The sequence below is a fragment of the Phyllostomus discolor genome, chromosome 5, assembly GCF_004126475.2.
Source record: "Phyllostomus discolor isolate MPI-MPIP mPhyDis1 chromosome 5, mPhyDis1.pri.v3, whole genome shotgun sequence".
Taxonomy (NCBI): Eukaryota; Metazoa; Chordata; class Mammalia; order Chiroptera; family Phyllostomidae; genus Phyllostomus; species Phyllostomus discolor.
The window spans coordinates 89,565,341-89,588,643 of record NC_040907.2 but is presented as its reverse complement, the minus strand read 5'-3'; the positions used below and the strand labels follow the sequence as shown (position 1 = coordinate 89,588,643).

The 23,303-nt window shown below is 45.0% G+C and overlaps 1 protein-coding gene across 1 annotated transcript in view; it reads right to left on the bottom strand.

Annotated features, from left to right (window-relative positions):
• Positions 1-23,303, bottom strand: part of BMP6 (bone morphogenetic protein 6) — a 174,803-nt gene that overhangs the window by 3,928 nt on the left and 147,572 nt on the right. Inside the window, exons 3-4 of the mRNA XM_028512819.2 lie at positions 15,381-15,529; positions 14,505-14,702 (exon numbers count right to left, since the gene is read on the bottom strand). Coding sequence (XP_028368620.1) covers positions 14,505-14,702; positions 15,381-15,529 — 347 coding nt within the window. The remainder of the gene's footprint in view (positions 1-14,504; positions 14,703-15,380; positions 15,530-23,303) is intronic.

Below are 23,303 nucleotides of genomic sequence, written 5' to 3'. Positions count from 1 at the left end.
TACTTGCAAACGATACATAATATGGACTTGAATGGACTCCTTTAAGCAACAGATGTTTGTTGTGAGCCTCTCTTATGTGCAAGCTCCATGGAGGGGGTGTGCCAAGATGCCCAAAACACTCCAGGCTCCTGACTTGGAACACGTCATATTTACAGTAAAAGTTGATTACCCTGGGCACAGACAGTGTTGAAGCTGCACAGGGGCCTTAAAGATAGCTGCTGGGCCAGGAAAATGTCCTGGAGGAAGAATTACGGAACGGTCCCTGAACAGGAGGCCCAGGAGTGAGGGAGAGAGTGAGGCTGCGCTGCAGGGGCCATTTCCCCTGCACTGTCCTCCAGTCTCACGGCCAGGGGTGAGCCCTTTGCCCTACACTTAAGCAACAACCCCTAAGCCATCAGTGCCAGTACCTGTGAGAATCTGCTGAACTGCATATACTGCTGTGTGTGATTCAGGAACCACTGGTCTGGGTTAACCTAATCACTGGCAAGAGGGCACTGGCAGTGTCCTGGTTCATTTAGGACAAAGGGAGCAGCTCTTGGGTGATGTGCCTTCTGCTAGGCATCACGATAAAAAAGGAAGATAAGTTAGAGAATGCTTCCATCCTCCAGGAACTTAGGGAATCAGAAGGGTGATGTGAGACACGTATCCACCTAAGTCAAATACAAAACAGTATGAATGCTATGGGAAAGGCCAGAGGGAAGTCCCACTGGGAGTTCAGGGTGGGAGCAGGAGGAAAAGAGAGCAATTCTACTGAGATGCATTTAAGGATATGAAGAGGAGTCAGTGGATATAGAGCTGGAGAAACTTTATCTTGATTGGCTTAGAGCACTAACCAAAATTATTTGGACTTTCTACCAGAGGCATTAAATGAGCCTTTGTAGGTTTCTGTGTCAGGGAGTGAAATGATCCAAGCTCGGATTCTAAAGCATTGATCTGATGATAGTAGTGCTTGAGAGTTCTAGAGAGGGGAGAGACATGACAGAGAAGGTGTAAGAAGACTTTGTAAGAAGAGATGTAAGCAGAGTTTGGAGAAAGGTTCTTAATCTAAAATGGACTTTGATGGATGTGAGAGCTTAAGTCCATTTGCCTGGGACCTCTGTCCTTTTTAGTCATATGAGCCAGTAAGTGACCTGACTGCTTACAGCCTGCTTTGAGCTGGCTCTTGTTTCTTTCACTCCTGGACCCCCCAGCCCTGAGGCAGGACCCAACACACAGCTCTCACAATTTTGTAAGGGAAGGAGACCAGCTGTACCCACTCAGCCCAGTGACCTATCCTGGAGGAGAGGCTACTTTTCTGAGGTGGGTTCTAATTCTAAACTTATTCCTTCTCCCCATCTGCTTTCTTCAACCTCACAGAAACCCCCTTACTATAATTTAAAGGACATGGAAGAAGTGAATGCAAAACCACACAGGAGGGACATTTTCACAAGGAAGGATACCACAGACACTCTCAGCAAAAACAAACAGGTACCCACCAATACCACAAAGCAAGACAAATACCTCCTGTTGAAAATAATCCTTCAACAAAAAGAACCAACCACACGAAGAAATAAAGTATCCTGAGAGAAGATTTGTAGTTCCAGACAGAGAAAATATAGGATCTCAGGGACTGTAGGCAAGAGTAGTCTCTGAATGGAGTTACAAAAAATAATATCTAATATAATGAAAGATAAAATAAGAAATAGAACCCTGGACTTCCGGCCAAGATGGAGGCATATGTAGACGCACTATGCCTCCTTGCACAACCAAGATATGGACAACAACAATTTAGAAACAGAATAACAACCAGAACTGACAGAAAATTGAACTGTCTGGAAGTGGGACAACCAAGAAGTTAAAATAGACCCGTTCATCCAGACCGGTAGGCGCAGCAGAGTCAGCAGCTGGGCACGGGTCACAGCGCAGAGAGCAGAGAGTGTTGGGACCAGGCACATAAGGCATCCGGGGTGAGCAAGACCACAGCTAGCAGACCCCAGCCAAGGGGTGGCAACCATCAGACCCAGTGAGGCAGCGATTGTGAAGCAAGGTACTGTGTGCAACCCAGGATCACAGCACTAGAAGACAGAGCCTCAGAACACTAATTGAAAACAACTGTGGGGGTTGAGGAGCAGGGAGAGACTCCCAGCCTCACAGGAGAGGTCCTTGGAAAGTTCCACGGGGTGCACAAGCCCACCCACATGGGAATTGGCATCAGAGGCGCCCAGTTTGCTTGGAGGAAGTGGCAGAAGGGACTGAGGTCTGTCAGAGAGCAGAGCAAGCACCATTGTTCCCTCTCGGACCCCGCCCCCACTGACAGCACCACAACCCAGCGACTGGGGTGCTACGCCCTGGTGAACACCTAATGCTCCGCCCCTCATACGTAACAGGCGGGACCAGACCCAAAAAAAAGAAAAGATGACTCAAACAGAAAGAAATCCTCACAACAGTACTTTGAAGTGACTGAGAGACAGTCAACCTATCAGATGCACAGTTCAAAGCACTGGTGATCAGAATGTTCACAGAATTGGTTGATTTTGGTCCCAAATTAGATGAAAAATGAAAGCTACAATAAGTGAAATGAAGAAAAATGCACAGGGAACCAACAGTGAGGGAATGAAAGCTGGGATTCACATCAATGGAGTGGACCCGAAGGAACAGAAAAATATACAATCAGAAAGAAATGAAGAAGTAAGAATTCAAAAAAACAAGGAGAGGCTTAGGAACCTCCAAGACATCTTTAAACGATCCAACATCTGAATTATAGGGGTACCAGAAGGAGAAGAGGAAGAACAACAAGTAGAAAACTTATTTGAACAAATAATAAAGGAGAACTTCCCCATTCTGGCAAAGGAAATAGACTTCCAGGAAGTCCAGGAAGCTCAGAGAGTCCCAAAGAAGTTGGACCCAAGGAGGGACACACCAAGGCACATCATAATTACATTACCCAAGATTACAGATAAGGAGAGAATCTTAAAAGCAGCAAGACAAAATAAGAGAGTTATCTATAAAGGAATTCTCATAAGACTGTCAGCTGATTTCTCAAAAGAGACCATACAGGCAAGAAGGGGTTAGAAAGAAGTATTCCAAGTCATGAAAGGCAAGGACCTACATCCAAGATTGTTCTATCTAGCAAATCTTTCATTTAGAATGGAAGGGCAAAGAAAGTGCTTCTCAGATAAGGTCAAGTTAAAGGAGTTCATCATCACCAAAGCCCTTATTATATGAAATGTTAAAGGGACTTATCTAAGAAAAAGAAGATAAAGAACCTGTACAGTAAAATGACAGCAAATTCACAATTATTAACAACCACACCTAAAACCAAAACCAAAACAAAAACTAACCAAGCAAACAACTAGAACAGGAACAGAACCACAGAAATGGAGATCACATGGAGGGTTAGCAACAGGGGAGTAGGAGGACGAGAGAGGGGGAAAAGGTACAGAGAATAAGTAGCATAGATGGTAGGTAGAAAATAGACATGGGGAAGGCAAGAATAGTATGGAAAATATAGAAGCCAAGAACTTATAAATATGACCCATGGACATGAACTAAACAGAACAAATGTGGGTGGGAGAGGGTATGCAGGGTGGAGGGGAGTGAAGGGGTAAAATGGGACAACTGTAATAGCATAGTCAACAAAATATATTTTAAAAAATCTTTTAAAAAAAGAATTGAACAACATATTTGAAGAAACTTCCAGAAATATAGCCCAGGGTCAAATGGCCAAAAAATATGGCTATCTGTAAAGAGGCATGGAATACAGAATAAAGGGTCCAATGTTATTTCTAATAGGAATCTCTGAAGAAACTAGTGGGGAGAAGTAATAGTTGAAGACATAAATGTGAATTTTCCAGAACTGAAGAAAGGCAAGTTTCTTCAAATTGAGAAGGCATAATGAGTCCTGAACAGAGTATATAAATTCCTATCTAGCCACATCTGGAGTATATCAAACACATAGGGACAATTGTTAGAAGCAAACCTGAGATGAACAGAAAATTACCTGCAAAAGAATACAAAAGTAGACCGATAGCAAGTTTCTCAACAGAAATACAGAACATAAAAAAAATAAAAAGCTATGCTATCAACCTATAATTCCATACACAGCTGCAGCAGACATTTATTGTTTTGCCTACCCAGCCTCCAGGAAACTTCTCATCTGGGGGAATTCCTAGATCGGTGGGAATCAAGGTCCCGTTTCCCACAGCAGATAGCTACTGTTGTTGTCCCCCAGCAGAGAACAGGTTCCTGACTTCATTAAAGCCTATCCAGTGCACCCACTTCTGAGAGAGTGACTCAGAGGGGAAACAGAATGGCTGGCGCAGCCTCGGGCATTCTGGGTGACGGCCCTCGTGGCAGCATTCAAACTCCACTGTCCCATGACCAGGTTCAAGCTAGACCTTGATTCTGAGTTTTGCCTTCCAGCCTCACTGGTTGGGTTGATACACTTAAATTATTTTTCACTTTAAGTAAGTAAAGAGTTTGCCTCTATTCTGTGTAATCAAGAGCCCTGACTAGCTAAATTATTATTCATGGTTATAGAATAGGGGGCACAGAGTGCAGTGGGCTCACTGTCTCCTACAGGGTTGGTGAGCCCATCTTTCTGTTGAAATATCTTCTAAGCAGAGACCTGAAGGAACTTCGGGAGTGAGGCAGGAGTCTATCTGAGGGAAGGATAACAAACATGAAGGCCTGCTTGGCATAGTCCAGGAACAGTGTGATGGATGCTGCTATGTGTTTATTAAAAGTCCATATCCTCTGTCTACCCCAGGGCACGTGGCTATCTGACATTCCCCACTGCCTTTAGGTGTGGCCATGTGCTAGTTCTGCCCGTGAATGTGGGGAGAAGGGAGGTATGCTGCTCCCAGGCCCAGGCTCCTAAGCTCACCTGCAGCACTCCACCTACTCTCTCCTCTCCTGCCAGCTACACATAAGGGCCAGGCTTCTGAAGATGCCAAGGCCCTGGTCCCCTTGAACTCCTGAAGGTGTCCTGGGTTAGATAGGTTATATGATCCCCCCGCTTATAGTTTCAGTCTGGAATGTTCCATGCCCAACGTTGTTGGGCCTGTGTCCCCTAAAATGAACTTCCTTTAAAAGGACTTCTCTGAGCTGGGGACCAAGATCTCCCCAAAATCAAACTTGGAATTGTTGGCGATGTGAAAGACAGATTTCTAGGGCAGGTTTCCTTCCAGGTCAGTGAAAAAGGGCAGTGTAATATAATAAAGAATATATCCGATCTTTGTCCTGATTCCTGGCACAGAACTAAAAAACCATGAAATTTCCTAATTGATAATTCCAACATATGGCGGGCCCTTGATAGCTTCAGGATGGGGGCTGGTCACCAGGAAGACCAACCACATGACGAGAGAGTTGGAACTTTAGGCCACCCTGGTACCATGAGGGGAGACTGAGTTCAGTCGTGTGGCCAATGATTTAATCAACCATGTACAGTAATGAGACCTGTATGAAAACCCTGGATACTGAGGTTCTGTGGTACTTTGGGGTTGGCAAACACATTGGGAGAGCGAACTGCCCAGATTCCATGAAGAGAGGGCATGGAAACTCCGTGTCCACCCCTGGCCTCAACATCCCCACCCCCACAGAGCTTGCCCGGTACATCTCTGCATGTGGCACTGCCTCGTGTGCATCCTTTACGATAAAACTGTAATCATAAGTATACCGCTTTGCTGAGTTCTGTGAGTTGACCTAGTGAATTATCAAACCTAAAGGGGGTCATGGGAACCCCTCAGTTTGTAGCCAAGTCAGACATAACTGGTGGGCTGGGGACCTCATCTGCAGCTGGCATCCAAAGTGAAAGCAGTCTTGCTGGGGACCTCACCCTTGAACTCATGGCATCTGTGTAAACACCAGTTGGTTAGTGTTAGGACTGAATTGGATTGCAGGTCACCTAGAGGTATCAGAACGAGGACTGGGACAACTGCTGCATGTCTGGATTTCCAGTTTCTTCTGCTGGATGGAACCAAGATGACGCAGTAAAAAACTTCACTTCTGCCTTCAGCACAGTTCTTGTTGTCAGGACCTCCTGCTAATTGGACCCTCTCAATGCTCAATGAAGAGAACTTTCTGAGCAAGAACAGCTATTTCTTGTAGAGCTACGTATTGGCATTCTTGTTGTCAAGTAAAAACTGGGGCCAGAGTGAGGAAGAGAGAAATTTGGCTTTCCTGTTTTTCTTCTTAAAGACACTTCCAAGCCACACTTCAGGTTCCTTATAACTCCATATTAAGTGTTGGCAAAGAATGTATAAATATTTGTGAAAGTCAGTGCTCCTCAAGACACTTAATATCTGCTGCTCAGGGGACAGGATCCCATCCTGAGTTTGGCAGTAGAATTACACTGTCACACATTGTTTTGTTTTGTTTTGTGGGATTCTCAGAATGCAGAAAAGCATTCTCTCCTCCCCCACGCCCGCCTCCCCTTGATATTTGGTGAGACGAATGGTCTGGGTGGAGCCAGTTGAAATTTCACAGGCACACAGCCACTCCCGTGGCATAAAGGAAGGCAACACAGCTTTGTCCAAATGGTTCCCCAGTTGAGGGCAGGGCAGAGAAAAGAAGCCATAGGGCTGAGGAGACGCAAACAAACAAACGCACAGACTAGAGCAATGCACCAGGCTGACAAAACCATCCCCAGCGGCTGCAGTCCTTGGTCTGACTCACAGCTGCCTGTTTCTGAATCATGAGAACCTTCGGGGAGTTTGAGCCTCCTCCCAGACCTGCAAGTCGGAATGGTCGGGAACAAGTCCTCTGCTCTTGCCCAGGCAAGCCTATGGACACTAGCCCTTGACACATGCACAGCCCTCTAGATGAGAGGCTCACACGTAGGTGGTGGCATCACCCCATTCCACACGGTCTGTCCTTAGACACCAGCTCTCCCTGCACTTCCCCGGCACACAGCTGTGGGGGAGGCCGGTCTTGGTTCCAGGAGAAATTTTCAAGGTATCTGGCTTTTCCAGTGTTGAATGTAATAAGTGAAATCTGGTTCTAAAATCATTCCATGTGATTCTTTGAACTAAGAGTGGAGGCCAGGGCAAGCACCGGGAAACCCATGGGATTCTGGCCCACCCAGACCAGGCCCGAGACAGTCATCTTGAGTAACCTGGACACGTGGGACTCAGCTATAGATGGGTTTTGTTTGGGCAAAAACTGTTAAGTGATCAGGTGACAAAATATACCAGTCATAGCCTACCCCCTCCAGGACACTGTTCTTCCATAACCAGAAGCAGGCAGCTGCCTCAGGTGCTCTTGAACAGGAGGAAGCCATCTCCCCACCAGACTTTCAAGCTTCCAGCTGTCAGAAGCGCATTGGTAACCCTCAGCAGCACTGCTTCACCACTCCACTTTCATAAACTGCTTCAGTAGGGAGAGCTACAGATATGATTGGTTTTAAAAGCCCCAGTCCTTCCTCTTGTCTCCAAATGAATATCACAAACATTTAAACAGGGGTTTTAAATGGAAATTTCTATTGGTTTCATCTCACTGTGTGAGGCAGATACGGACTGTCACGGAGGAAGTTTCACAGGCTCCACCCTGGCAGAAGGGGAGAAGCTTCGCAGTTCCAAAGCAGACCTGTCTGGTGGCCCCTTCGTGAAGATCTGATCTGTCAGCAGCACATGCGTGCTCTGTCGTGGGAAAGCTCTGTCATGGGAAAGCTCTGTCGTGGGAAAGCTAGAGTGACTGCCACACAGACACACAGGCCCTCTCAGAAAGAAGAGCAAGTAGAAGGGAGATGGGGCAAGAGGGCCAGGCTGCAGTGCCCACAGTGTCTTTATTAAGTCTTTATTCTTCCAATACTTTGCCAAGGGAGGTTTGCATCTCCTCCAGGCCTTCTGAGCAATTACACCAGTGGTACAGAAACACACCGAAGCATCATGTCTGTTGCTAATCATCAAACTGGTAACCAGTATCCTACATTTTGCACCATGGCTGGTGACAAGAGGGCTTGGGGTAGTCCAGTCAATTGTTCATCTTTGAATGAAGCATCAGCTCCATCAGTGGCTGTCACCTCATGTTCCCATCTCAGGTATGTTTTTATTATTTGTGATTCTGGGTTACCAGGGAGCTAGGAACACCTGGGAGATGCTGGGAGGCTGGTGCAAAATGAGCTGGAGGAAGATATGTTTTCCTGAAGTCCAGCTGATAGCAGGAGAGTATGGTGATCAGGAATCTTGTCCTTAAACTTCAGACACAACTTAATTCTCACAACTGAGAGTCCTGCTTGGAGGGTGGGAGTGGGGGGATCAGTCAAACCTGGGTGGGGCACCCAGGGCCGATGCTATAGCTCCACTACACAGAGCTCTTCACTAACCCCTGTGTTCATCCTCATTCCCATCTTCCTGTCCCCACCAGGCCGCCTGGTCCCCCTTCTGTTTCATTTCTACATTCCACGCAGGCTAGGCTGAACAACAGTCTGCTTTCTTGGTTCTGGCAGGGAGCTCTTTCTTCTTAGCTTCAGGGCCATGGCCTGATACCCACTTCCACCGCTGACAGCCACTGCTCTCTAACCTTCTGTTCAGTCTTCCCTGTGAGGGCTGACGGGTGTATAACCTACAGAAAAGACCTGATGAGGGGCCTGGCTGGGCCCATGTGAGAATGCAAGCCACCCATGAGCCCCACTCAACTCAAGGCAAGCAGAACACCGCACAGGAACATTTCTCTCATTCAGATGCTGGGGAGAAATGCTGGCCTCCCAGCATCCCTGTCCACAGGCAGTGGCCATGCACACTGTATGTTTGCTCTGCCCCAAACCTGAGCATCACCTCCTACAGCCCTAAGGAGGGCATCTGGGTTAATTTCACCCAGTATCCCTTGTATCTGGTCCCCCTGAAAAGCCACACTTACAGCAATGTGCAGAGGAGCTGTGTGCTAAGAGAGCCGGGCTCTCACTGCTGGCTTATTTCTGAAGCTGCGGCATTAAGTGCAGTGGAAGGCCAGGAGATTCTCAGGGGAATGGGCCCTGGATGTGAAAGGAAGGGCACTGCAATGACCCTGACCTGCAGGGCAGGTGGCATGAATGCAGGGAAGCTGCATGGCCAACTTGAGGGGCATCATCATGACAGAGGTGGGGCCATACAACTAAAACCTGGGGGCCCCAGGGACCCCCTGGACACCTGAGTCACAGGGCCCAAGCCAGCTCAGGTCCCAGGGGTCTGGGTGTCCTGCCCACTTTCCTTTCCAACCCCAAAAGAGGAGGAGGAGAGAGCAACAATAGGGAAGGCATAGAGAGGAGAAAAGGCAGAAAACCAAGTCAGGGCAACTGTCCAAAACCAGATGAGAGGGATCAAGGGAGAGGAGCAGCCAGGGGGCGTTCCCCATGCTGGGACTTCTGCAGAGGGGCTCCTCAGCCTGGTGAGCTGACCTCTGCAGGCCAGGCCAGCTGTAGGCTGGTGTCCCTGCTCAGCAGGACACACACTCAGCCAGGAAAACGCTGGCACAGCAGGAGCTGGGGACAAAGTGGCATGGTCCACACTGTATCTCCTGGCACTTCTGAGCTAAAGCCTTAGCTTCTGAGTCTTCCCAGAGAAAACTTGTTTTTTAGAGTGAGCCATTCACTGCTCTTATTTCCCTTCTCTCCTACAATAACAAGGGGAAGGATAACACACAGCTGTTAAAAGAGCACCTCTGTCTTCAGTGGCCTAGCCGCCCTCTCCTTATCCCTGGGCCTTATCAGCCATCGCATCCAAAATGAGTACCTGGCTGCCACGTACTCCAAAGAGTCAGCACAGTCATTGAAAGCAGGCTGCAAGATGTCCCGCTCCTGTGCCACTGGCACTACAGGCCTCAAGGGACCATGCTGGGACCTTGATTTCTAGTGTCAATAATCTTCTCATAAGATGTAGGAGGGGGCAACAGATAAGTTTTCAGAGTCTAGGTTTTGTTTACAACTTGGATGGTTAGCACGAGAGGCAACATAAAGGTCCTATCCCTCTGTTGCTCCAGGATTCCAGGATCTCATAAGATTCCATTTAATCTGGTGAGACTTTGGCCTCTTCTCAGGCTTTGCCTTGATTCTATAAGAAAATGGAGCTAAATATCTTGAAAATAGACAAATGCTTCCCTTGAACATTAGGCTTAAAGACCCCCTGTGCTCCAAGCACCTCTGCTCCCTGTCAGTCCCAATACTGAGTCTCCCAGCCCCAGGACCCCCACCAGCAGGAGCTGGTGGCAATTGCTGAGTCACTCGGCAGTGCCTCTTCATACCTTGTTATAATTACTGCCTTTTAGCACTGCTGCCATTACCACCTCCGTAAGGATGGACCCAGGGATCGGACAGGAGATAACTTTCTAGTCGGGTCCACTCTTGATAATTATTATCGTAAAGGCACTTAGAGGCAAACAAGAGTCAAGTATGATAAATATGGCATCTGAAATGATTCTAACTTTCAAATCACTAATGCCATACCTGTCCTCCATAGAGGTAGAAAATTAAGATTTGATTTCATTTAGAAAGATCTGAACTAACCTCTACTTCTTGACTGAGACATCTGGAAGCCAAGCTGTAGGACATAAAATTTTAATTTAAGGTCAAAATGGCAAATTTAAACTCCCCACTCCTTTGAAGGACTGCAAACAGTCCATTCTCTGAAGCTTTGGCCTGTTACCCCATGGAAGCAAGGCATGACCCAGCGGGGACACCTGCCAGGAACATTGATCTATAAGAATGAGACCTCCTAGCCTGTGGACTGGAGTTCCCTGAAATCTAAAGCAAAAGATTTCATAGTCATAATAAAGTATCCAAACCACTGGTTTGCAAGCAATGAATCGTGGTTACCTTTATTATCTGGAAGCATACTGAATGTCTCAACTGGGAAGCTCAAGGAATAGAAGATATGAACTGTCAACACGGTCTGAAAATTATATCTAAATGTACCAGATCCACATTTCCTCCAGATTCTTAAAGATACATGTTTGGCTGTGTTGAAAAGAGAACTGACTGTAGGAAGTACTAACTGGTAGCATTCGAAGGACTCACTCCAAAGGACAGACAGGGTCTTGAGAAGTTGCCTGTTCACAGATGGCTGGCAGAGCTGGTGGTGGCAGCATAAACATCAAGGACTAAATTTCAAGACCTAAAGGTCACCTCATCCAATTTTACATGAATTGTTAAAAGTGGCAGAAAATGTTTCCAAAATACCATCTGCCCAAAAAAAGTCCACGTCTGTGTCACACTGTTGGAAGTCAGTGGGTTAACATGGTAAAAACCTCACACTCACCAGCTGACTTGAAATCACATTAACTGCCCCCTCCCCAAAGATGTCTTGGCAAAATCCTGGAAAATTAGCTAATATCAGTATCTAGGATCCCCACACAGACAATCCCTCAAGGCCATTTGTTCACAGCCCTCATAATGGATGGACCAGGTGGTGTCACAGTCCCCCAGAAGACAAGAGAATGAACCCCAAGAGAAAGATACTATAAAAGATGATATACAAAAGCAAGTAGAAAGAGGCTACTAAAGGAGAGCAAAAGAATGCAAGGGCATCTAAGACCCATAGGCTGGTAGACTTGGAGACTGAAAAAGAAATTGCCAGATTGACTGGAATCCCCAGTGGGCTGCACAGCATGTCTTGGACCTGGACTCATAAAACATGTGTAAAATTGATAGATGAAACTGTCCAGATGATATTCAAGCCCACTGGAGAAGTGCGACACAGCCAACATCCATCACTCATTCAGAGCAGACAGCTGCAGAGAAGCAAGAGCAGGTGAAAACCATGCAGGGGGGCTTCAGCCCACACCCCTGTAAGGTGCATGTGTTTGGAGAGTCCAACTTAAAGACTGAGGACAGATGTGAGAGCAGATTTTGGTGGGTGGTAGGGAGGACACGGACGGGGGGGGGGCTCTTGGCCTTTCCCTTGTTGTGGACTGGTCTCGCTGTCCCAAGCATCTGCAGCTCGGTTCCAAAAATAGCTACACATTCCCCTGCCATGCTTCCCCCCTGATGACAGGCACTTTGATGAATTTTGTTAACTTCTTTACCCAGATGCAGAGCATTCTCAAGTAGGCCTCTCCTGGCGGCGGTTGCTTCAGTGGAGAGATATTAATTCCCTGGGAGCACACTGTGGAAGAAGGGGGGCAGCAGAGGAAAAGCAATCTCTTCCTTCAAACTTCTGAAAGATTTACAAGGGGAGAGGCCTGCATGGAGTCATCCCAGAGGCCGCAACTTTTTGTCTCTGCAGCATCTGTCCGGTTCATGAATGCCCAGGAACATCTGGCTCCACCACAGCCTGGAAGGAAATCACACACTGGACAGCCCATTTCTCGGGGTAGCAGGCCATCTTTCTGGAATCCCCTCCTCCAAAAGCAATCTCCTCCTCTGCATGTCCACTCCCATTAACGGCATGGATAAATAAGGAAGAAAGAGCCAAATATGTAATGCAGCACTTCAGTGGGCCTCACAAGAGCAATTTCTCAGAGAAACTTAAGAGGGTCTTTGAAGATAGCGAGAGGCAAGGAGGATCCTTTGTAGTAATACTTTCTCTGGCTCTGGCCGCTACACAGCTGAGACCAGAGGTATCTGTGATAAACTCTTTTGCCATAGTACTGCTGAAAGGAGCAAAGCAAATTGGAAAGTACTGGATTGGGGGGGGGGGATGGGAAGACCAAGTGAAAACAGATATACTTATAGCTTATTGTGAAATAGATAAACTTTAATATTCATATTTAATTTGAACTCATCAAATAAAAAAAGAGTTTAAGTTCAAAAAAATAATTGGTTGACACTGCTAAAACCCAAATCAGAGACAACATGTTTTCTCAATTAAAAAAATTCCTGTGTGTATTAGGGAGGGGAGGAGATGTTGAATAAATCAAGTGAAATTTTAATTTTAAAAGCAATCAACATTTCAAGAGCTGTCTTCATGTCTGAGGACCCAGTACCAGACTGCCCACAGTTCATTAGGGAGGTGAAGCCCACCATGGGCAGACCCACCCCACATCGTGCCCTGAGGAGCACTCTGAGATTATTAACTCTGTTCAGCAGGCTTCTTCTGAAGCAAATAAAGGAAAGCAACCACTTCTTCTTCTTTTCTTTTAAACCCCAACCCTGACTGTTTCCAGTGGTAAACACAGGAACACCCATGCTGTGTGATGCATCTAAGAAACACCAGGATGACAAGAAGCAAAATGTCACATCACACTGGGTGGTGGATCCTCATGTTCCACATCCAAGTCACTGGTAAAAAATAATGACTTATTAAGTCAGAATGTAAACTGAAGACACTTCTTCCCAAAGAAAAACTGGAGATTTTAAGGAGTTGCATGAACTCTTTCCAGCCACTGAAAATGACACATTTAAACAGTCACCTGGAAGAATTAATGCATCTTCTGGAAGTATTTCACTGCTTTCCAAGGACACTAACAAATGTCCTGACAACCTACTTCCTACAATTGGGTGCAACTCACCTTTAAGTGCTATTATGAGCCAAATCAAATGCTTCTCATTTAATTGTAGCAAATCTACCAAGTATTAACCACCCCCACTGTGTAGATGAGTGAATGAAGCTGAAATGGATTAGGTTTGTTCAAAGCCATGGAGTAGTAACAAAGGAAGCAAGTTCTCTGACTGAAAATCCCACAGCAAATCTTCAACTTCATGCTAGGTTCCCAGACTATTAAACAGCCAAACAAAACTCAGAACTTGCAAGCACCAGCTTTAGAGTAAGATGCATCTGGGTTGGAATTGCATAGTTACTAGCTCTGCGAGGTGCACACCCATTCCCATGGGAGGGAACATTTCTGAAGAACCAGTGAACTGACACTCAAGCAGTGGGAGCTGTTCCCATTCTCTTGTCCTTTGAACCTCCCTGTTCAGGGCAGGATGGGTTAATGCCATTACCTCACTTCAGGGGTTGGCACATAGCCCCCGCCTGGCTTTCTACTGGAGCTTCTATGAAAAAGAAGCTTCTGGAACTCTTGATTGCCTTCCTTACCACTTCCTAGAGATCGTCTTTCTGAGAGTGCCCGCCAACAAAGGAAAATAGAAAAAGAGAGAGATTCCTCATATCATCTCAGCCCATGGAGGCAGCCATGCCTAAAGCTAGAACCCCTAAGCTTCCAAGTTAAATGAACCAACTAAACCTGTCATACAGGGCTGTTTGAACTGACTTTCCACCACAGCCAGCCAAGGGCACTGAAAAATACAAGTCCATCTAATACAACTGTATGAAATTTGTTTCTGTACCACAACCTTCCAGGCATAATGAAACTAGAAGACTAGGTCCTCTCAAGATCTTTATGGCAGTAAAAAAAGAGTTGGAGAACTCTTACCAAACAGAAGGATGCTTTTCTGGAAAAAGAGACACTGAGGATGTCTGCAGCCTGCAAACTCCATCTCTAGGTAACAAGATGGCCCTAGGAACCCGTCTAGGTAATTGGTGACAATGATGAGGCAGGTGCAGGCCTTTGTATCTGCCATGGAGAAGCTGTGCAGCATATGAAACTATCCACACGTCCTTCATCCTCACTGAGGCCTGAGAGCCAACAGGAATAACGGGCTTTACCAAACCTACCTGAAGCACTGGAGACCCGGGACACGTCCTGGGACTGGGTGGAGCGATTGCGACTCTGCTGTCGGCGCCGACCAGTGGCTGACCTCGTGGTGCGCACGTGGACCTCGCTCACTTTGAAGAAGGCCACCATGAAAGGCTGCTTGTCATAAGGGCCATCTCTGCCCACCAGGCCTGCGGCTCGGGGGTTGATGTTGAGTCCTTGAATGCAAACCAAAGCACGCCCCTCTTTATTCCACAGAAACTTAGTCCTGCAGCTGCACAACTGATCCTTCCCAGCCTCCCAGAGCCTAGTCATAAAGGATGAATGCAAGGGGCAAGTACACTCATCCTCTGATCTCTGATGGCTCCCTCTGATGGACAAAACCAAAACACTCCTTCCAAAGGTCCATGAATCAAAGCAAAGAGTGGGTATGCCCAGGCATAGACTAGCCCATTTCTGCTAGTCTTTTTCCTTCCCATTCAATCTTTCTGATTATATTCACCCCAACCAGTGAGGTGACTTCATAGGCAGAGCACGTCTAGCGTGAGGACCCATGAGGGGACCTCGATTTGCCGAGCTTTGATGCTACAGCGTTCCCTCACAAACCTACTCAACAGTCAGGATTAGACTGTGCTCCCATCTTTCTCTTCATCTTAACATCATCTACCTGCCTCTGCTTCTGAGTGCTCTCCTCCCACTGTTCCTCTCAGAACCATGACCACCTAACTAGCTTCTAGTCCTCCTAGGGAAAGGTTTTGTTTTTCAATAGCAGTTACAAAGGAACAGTTAATAAAGCCATCCTGAGCCCAGGACTTGACTGTAAACCTCAGCTCTCCTACAACTGTTGTAAAGGAAATGAACGACAGTGACCATTTGCTTGATTTTGGCAAACTTACCATCTCGAGTCACCACACTCAGCTGGAGCCCCATGTTGTGCTGTGGGGTCACAACCCACAGATTGCTAGTGGCCGTGATGTCGAATTCCAGCCAGCCTTCTTCTGAGGCCCACACTATGCGGGTGTCCAACAGAAATAGGTCAGAGTCTCTGAAAGAAAGATAAGATGGCACTGTGAGTAGCATGCTACCCTCCTGGCTCATTCTCACTCTGCCCTGCCTTGCTGTCACAATAAAAGATGCCAAAGCCAGATCAGGTCCACCAGAAAGCACTGTGTACAGTGATCTGCAGCAGCTCTGGGGGGCATGACACTATGTAGGTCACATGCATAACACAACCTGGAGAGAAATGAATGAATGCTATGGCCCTTCAGAAAAATCAGCTTTCTCCTGAACAGAGGAGGGTCCCTCAGCTTCAACAAAAGCCTTGCTGTAATGCTTATACCAGATTTTCTTTGGAATTAGGGTAAATGACACATAGTCAGACAGACGGGTAGAGAGATAGACAGATAGAGTCAGACTGTTGCTTACTTTATGGCTAATGAACTCTAGAAAGAGAAAGTGTGGAAGCAGTAGGAAAGAATTGAGAAAATACTAAAATCAGGATCAATCTGAGCACTGACAAGGTTGTGTTTTGCTCATTTTTGTTTTTAAATAAAATTAGGGCCTGACATTTTTTGCATGTTGATTCCTGTGAAATAAGGAGAAACAAGAAGCTGCATCATATCTCTGAGTAATCATCAGTTCTTTTATTTTAATTAAGGCACTTGACTGGTCTATGGCAAGTGTCAAGTCCTTTCTCGTCTGGACTGTGTAATATGGGTGTGTGTATGTTGAATGATGTTAAAGTTTATCCCACACAGCTGTTGAGGTTCTTTGAGGCAAACTAGTTAAGTCTATTCCTTCCATTGGGTTCCACAGGGAATATTTTTATATTTTTTACAATTTTCAACTAACAATTGTAAGGGTTGTGGGAAGATGGAGTGAGGGTTTCTTCCTGATCACCCAAATGTCATGGCAGAGCAGTGTTAGGGGCCAGTCACCTTCATGTGTTGCAAGGACACTCTGAATCTGAGCTGATGTCCCAGGGTCAGTGGCATGAAATGGCCTGGAATGCCCATGACAGGGAAGGGTGTGCTTTGGCCATGGAAAGATTCAAATCCCTGGTGCTGGAAATATTTTGCTGAAATATTTTACTGGATAGAAGAACTCAGTGGAATGAAACACAAAATTTAAGATGAGCTTCTTGATACAAGTGAAGCACATTTAAACAAGTTATAAAGTCCTTCCATATATTTTGCTTTTTTCAGTTCTTAGAACAATCCTGAAAGCTTGGTAGAACATCATCATCCCCATTTTACAGTTGGGGAAACTGAGACTCAGGTGTGAGGTTAGGGTCATGTGGCCAAGATCAAAAACTACTAAGTGAGAGAACTAGGTAGAGAAAAGAAAGTGGATTCAGAGTTTTCCATAATGACATATTGCCTTTTGAGATCATTATGAAAGATAATCTGTGACAAATGAATGCAATTTATCTCTATTCTTTTGAATTTGTGAGGACAGTGAAACATCTGAGTTAAGAATTTTAGATTTCTCAGAAGGGAAACAATTTTTCCTGTTTACATGGCTTAGAGTTAGAAGAAAACTCTTTTGTCATTTTTTCCAAGCTTAAAACAGTAGGAACAGCTAAAAGAAGTTTACTCAGCTGCTGAGCAGAGTCTACAGGGGGCACATTCAGACCTGCCATCTTTAAAGCACGCTCCAACATGCATGTGTCACACCCCCTGGTGACAAATCAGCCCTTCCCGTCACTTAGGTAACTGTGAGCAGGGAGACGGGGTGTCCATGGAAAACAGCAAGAGGGGAGTGCAAGTCCAAGGCTTTGAAGTTAAGATGCAAGAAGACATAAATTCTCTTCTGGAAGGTCAGAGAAGACCCTTATCCAGCAATAACACAGACATCATGCACAGCACTGTGGGAAAAGTAGCCCTGGCTCTGAACGCAGTGCAAGACATATTCACGTCAGAGCAGCACCCTCTGGAATGAAGACACATTGAGAATTCCAGGGCATGAGGCTGACCCTGAGACAGAGAGGATCAGTGTAGGCCTCTAATGCCATGGGTCCCTTGTTGCTATTTATAGAACTTTGATTATGCTCATAATTTTTAAGGTCTTGTAACAAAGATGGAGAAAAATACAGTCCAACATATGAGTGGGGCATATTTGGTAGAAAGAGCCAGAACAAAGATTTTTTTTTATTTTTAAAGTATATTTTATTGATTATTTTTTATATTTTATTGTCCCATTTTTTCTCCCCTTTAGTCCCCTCTACCCTGCATCCCCCCTCCCACTAGCACCACTCTTAGTTCATGTCCATGGGTCATAAATGTAAGTTCTTTGGCTTCTCCATTTCCCATACCATTCTTAGCCTCCCCCCATATATTTGTAGCTACCATTTATGCTTGTTATTCCCTGCACCTTTTCCCCCATCTCCTCCCTCCCCCTTCCCACTGATAACCCTCCATGTGATGTCCATTTCTGTGAATCTGTTCCTGTTCTAGTTGTTTGCTTAGTTAGTTTTTGTTTTTTAGGTTCAGTTATTGATAGTGTGAGTCAGTTGTCATTTTACTGTTCATAGTTTTGATCATCTTCTTTTTCTTAGATAAGTTCCTTTACCATTTCATACAATAAGGACTTGGTGATGATGAACTTCTTTAACTTGACCTTACTTGGTAAGCACTTTATCTGCACTTCCATTCTAAATGAAAGCTTTGCTGGATAGAGTCATCTGGGATGTAGATCCTTGCCTTTCATGAATTTGAATGCTTCTTTCCTGCTCCTTCTTGCCTGTAAGGTTTCTTTTGAGAAATCAGCTGATAGTTTTAAGGGAACTCCTTTGTAGGTAACTGTCTCCTTTTATCTCCGTGCTTTTAAGATTCTCTCCATATCTTTAATCTTAGGTAATGTAATTATGATGGGCCTTGCTGTGTGCTTCCTTGGGTCCAACTTCTTAAGGACTCTCTGAGCATCCTGGACTTCCTGGAAGTCTATTTCCTTTGCCAGATTAGGAAAGTTCTTCATTATTTGTTCAAACAAGTTTTCAATATCTTGCTCCTCCTCTTCTCCTTCTGGCACCCCTATGTTTTGGATGTTGGAACATTTAAAGTTGTCCTGGAGGTTCCTAAGCCTCTCTTCATTTTTTTGAATTCGTGTTTCTTCATTCTGTTCTGGTTGAATGTTTATTTCTTCCTTCTGCCCCAAATCGTTGATTTGAGTCCCAGTTTCCTTCCCTTCACTGTTGTTCCCTGCATATTTTTCTCTATTTCACTTTGCAGAGCCTTCACTTTTTCCTATTTTGCAACCATACTCAACCATTTCTGTGAGCATCTTGATTACCAGTGTTTTGAATTCTTCATCTGATAGGTTGGCTATCTCTTTATTGCTTAGTCCTATTTTTGAAGCATTGATCTGGTCTTTCATTTGGGCCATATTTCTTTGTCTTGGTGTGTCTGTTACATTGTAAGAGGTGGAGCCTTAGGTATTCACCAGGGCAGGGCAACCTGTGTTGCCGTGCTGTGGCGCTATATGTGGGGGAGGGGTCAGAGAGGAAAAAATGCTGCTTTCTTGGCTCTTGGCCAGTTTGCAGTCACTTCCCCCACTACCCACAAGTAAATTGGGCCCTTCTAGTGCTGATTCCTAGGTTGGTGGGGCTGTGTAAGTTTTAGGACCCTGTGGGTCTCTCCAATGAACTCTCTTGTGAGACTTGGAGTTTCTCCCTCTGCTGCAACACCACGGGTTTTCACAGCCAGAGATTTTGAGGCTTTCTTTCCCCATGCTGGAACCCTGGTTTGTGCAGTCTGTGTCTCTCTCCAGCTGTTCCTCCCAGTTTATCTGCACGCAAATATGAGGACTGTCAACTACCACCTCACTCAGTCTTCCAGTTGCTACCTTGCCACACGTCCTCTTTGCCCCTCCTACCAGTCTGAGTGAATATTTCTTCCTTAACTGCTTGGTTGTCGGACTTCCAGACATTTTGATTTTCTGGCAGTTCTGGGCTTTTTTAAAATTGTTTTTAAATTTGTTGTTATCCTTCTTTTGGTTGTGCAAGGAAGCAAAGTGTATCTACTGATGCTACCATCTTTGCCGGAAGTCAGTGTGCCAGAAGAGTGTTGATAAGAAGGATTAATAATCACAATGTAGAAGAAGTGAAATCTTCAATGTTAGTGGGGATCAGTGGACATGGAGAGCCCATGTTTCTATCTTGACTCTGCTCCTAAGTCAGGCTGGGCCCCTGGGAATTCCTTTCTCTGCCACACTTCCCTGTACAATAAGGAAAATGCCAGGCCTCACTGCTCAAGCAGCCTGTGGGCTACATGAACACAGTCTAATGGTGAGTGTAGAAAGATAAAAAACTTGGGCTCCTGGCAGTCAGGCAGTCTTAAATTTAGAAGTTTAATTCCAGGACACTCAGATTCTGTGGAAGAGAGGTGAGGTTGAGAACGGACTTAAAATAACTGGACTAAATGGAGAGAGAAACAACAAATATTTACTGTGTCCTTTCAATACATGGGCACGTGTGCAGAGCCTCTCCTTTACTCCTCGGGAAGCCTGGAGAGGCAAGTCCTACAGCTGATAACATGGAGCCTGGAGAGAGTAAGTGTATTACAGTCCCAGGTATTAAATGGGCTGACCAGAGCTCAAAATCAGAGCCCGGACTCTTAGCCACCACCTATCTAAAAAACAGAGTCAAGAAAAGTCTAGGTCACAGATTGAATACTCTGAGCAAGGTCTCAGAGTAAGGTAAGGGATCAAAATCTACTGCACATAAATGCCAATGTCAGGTGGCTACAGAAAACAGATGAAGATACCTGGGGCTGCCACAGGACCCCAAATCAGGAGCAGGTGCTCATATTGGGGTCTAGAGAGGAAGGGGTGACAGGTGCATGCAGAGATGGACTGCCCACTCTCGCACTATCCCTCATCCTAGGCAGAACAGTCTGTCTAGACCAAGACCACCATTGGCATGCCGTCTCACAGCCAGGGTGAGGAACTTGAAGAATTACAGCTTTAAGGAATAGCTTTGCTGGTTGATCCTCAATGCCTCCAACAACTCAGGTATTTGAGAAACATGACTTATGGCAAATCATTGAAATGGTTCTGGTCTGACCCACATCTGTTTACTTTTCTTCAATGACACATGGCCTTCTTAGTCTACCTACTCTCTCAAAGTATAGCCTCAAATAAGATGCACTTCATTTTGTTATGTGAAAAAACAAGGTCCCCTTCTGAATCTCACTGCAGCAGGGTTGAGTTCTGTTATTACCATCTGCAATATGAGTCACTGGTCAATAACAAATCCCGGGGTCTGGCCAAAATAACTACCATGACTGGACTATTTGGACCCTCCTACTGAGATGACAGACACTCAAGTAGGCATGCTATAAAAGAAAGTCCTGAAACAAGAGGGAGATAACATTTTGAATGAATTTATTTCCTATTTTGTTCTCAACCAACACATAGATCCATGTTACATGATGAATATGTTTTCCATCTTCAAGGGTACAATAGTGTTATTCTCAATGCTATCCCAACTTGAGGGCATGTGTTTCCTTGTATTGTTACCATCCAGGAAAAATGAAGTTCTTTACAATTAATAAGCCTAATAAGAAATTTCTAGAAATTTTCAAATATTCATCCTGATGCTAGAGTTGCCTGACGAGCACACCACTGAAAAGACTTGCTGAGTTAGTGTTTATGGGCAAGGTCACCCCTGTGTGGTCCGTCCCATCACATAGCCCTCAAAGCACCACTGCTTGTTAGGGGCACTCACTCCATCGGGCTGAGAAGCAGGCAGCACCAAGGGCAAACACAAGGGCACAGTGGTCTTTCTCTCCTTTGCCCCTGAAAAAGGTCTAGAGGCATCTGAGCTTCTAGTTTTGACCTTTCCTGACAAATGCTATCCATTAAAGTCTCACTGCCTGGAATAAAGTACAATTGTGCTTATTACTAACCATTTTACTAGAGAAATGTTCTTCATAAAATGAAATTTATAAGTTTGAAGCAAGCAGATTTGTGAAATATTTGATAAGGTGAGTTTGTGGTTTGTTTCTTTATTTCTTCATAACACATTGCTCTGCCATTTATGTGTCTGGATTTAATGGTAAACTAAGACACAAAACAACATTCATACACTGATGAACCAAATTTATGAGATAAAAAATTCAATTTTCAAATGGAATGAAAGTAAAAAAATTAAGCAGTTTAGAAAATTAGATAGTAAGACAAAGATTTATATTTTTTCCTTATGTAATGTATCACATATTAAGGATTATGTCTAAAATTTTACCACTAAAAAGAGAAAAGAAGCCCTGGCTGGCGTAGCTCAGCAGATTGAGCACAGGCTGGGAGCCAAAGTGTCCCAGGTTCGATTCCCAGCCAGGGTACATTCCTGGGTTGCAGGCCATAACCCCCAGCAACTGCACATTGATGTTTCTCTCTGTCTCTCTATCTCTATCTCCCTCCCTTCCCTCCCTAAAAATAAATAAATAAAATCTTAAAAAAAAAAGAAAAGAAAAAACAGAAATAAAAATAAAGTTGTTAAAAAAAAGAGAAAAGAAGTAGGATTTGAATAGACAGCACTACAGCTCAGGGTGAAGTGCTACACACACATAGATTTGAGTAATATGGATGAAGAGACATTAGTATTATATAATTAGCTCAGTTCTCATTGATTATATACCACTTGATATTACCCAAATTTTACCTCAAGGATGAACATAGTATGAAGAGAGGTTTAAAATATCAGTCACCTTAACTCTGTAAGGGGTATTTCATCAACAAACCAACACAAATCACTTTGCTGTCAGAATATTAACATAGCAAGCCCTTACATGGTACTTACTACCTGGCTGTACTAACTGTTCTTATGTATGTTATCTCCTCACAATCACCATAAAGAGTATTAACACCATCACACTTTGGCAGATCAGGACACTGGGAAACAGTGAAGTTAAGTAGTTTGCTCCCAGTCACTTAGCCAGTGAGTGCAGAGCTGGAATTTTTTTTTATTGTTGTTCAAGTACAGTTGTCTCCATCTCCCCCTCTACCACAGCCCCCTGCCCCACCCATCCCCACCTCCCACTCTCAAACCTACCCTCTTTGGCTTTGTCCATGTGTCCTTTATACGTGTTCCTTGATGGCCCTTCCACTATTTCCCCCCCATTATCGCTCTCTCCCCTCCCCCCTGGTTACTGTCTGGTTTGCTCTTTATTTCAATGCCTCTGGTGATACTTTGCTTGCTTGTTTGTTTTGTTGATTAAGTTCCACTTATAGGTGAGATCATATGGTATTTGTCTTTCACGGTTCAGGTGTTATATATATTCTTAGCCATAGAGCAGTAGTTCTCCAGATCAGTCTGCATTGGGATCCCCTGGGAGCTAGCTAACTTAGACTGCTAGGCCCACCCCAGAGTTCCTGGGGGTGGGACCTGAGAAGTCGCTTCTAATAGGTTCCCAGGTGATGCTGATGCTGCTAGTCTGAGGACCAAACTATGAGAGCCATTGACTTACTACATAGTCCCTCTCTCTTCTCTTTTCTTTTTTGTTGAATTTATTGGAGTGACATTGGTTAATAAAATTATATAGGTTTCAGGTATACAATTCTATAATCTGTGTATTGTGTTGTGTATTGTTTTGTGTGTTCACCACCCCAAGTCAAGGCTCTTTCCATCACCATTTATACGCCTTTTACCCTCTTCTACCCCCACCATCCCACTTTCCCTCTGGTAATCACCATACTGTTGTCTGTGTCTATGAGTTTTTTCCCCTTAATCTCTTCACCTTTTCCACCCATCCCTGCAACCTCTCTCCCCTCTGACAGCTGTCAGTCTGTTCTCTATGAGTCTGTTTCTATTTTGTTAGTTTATT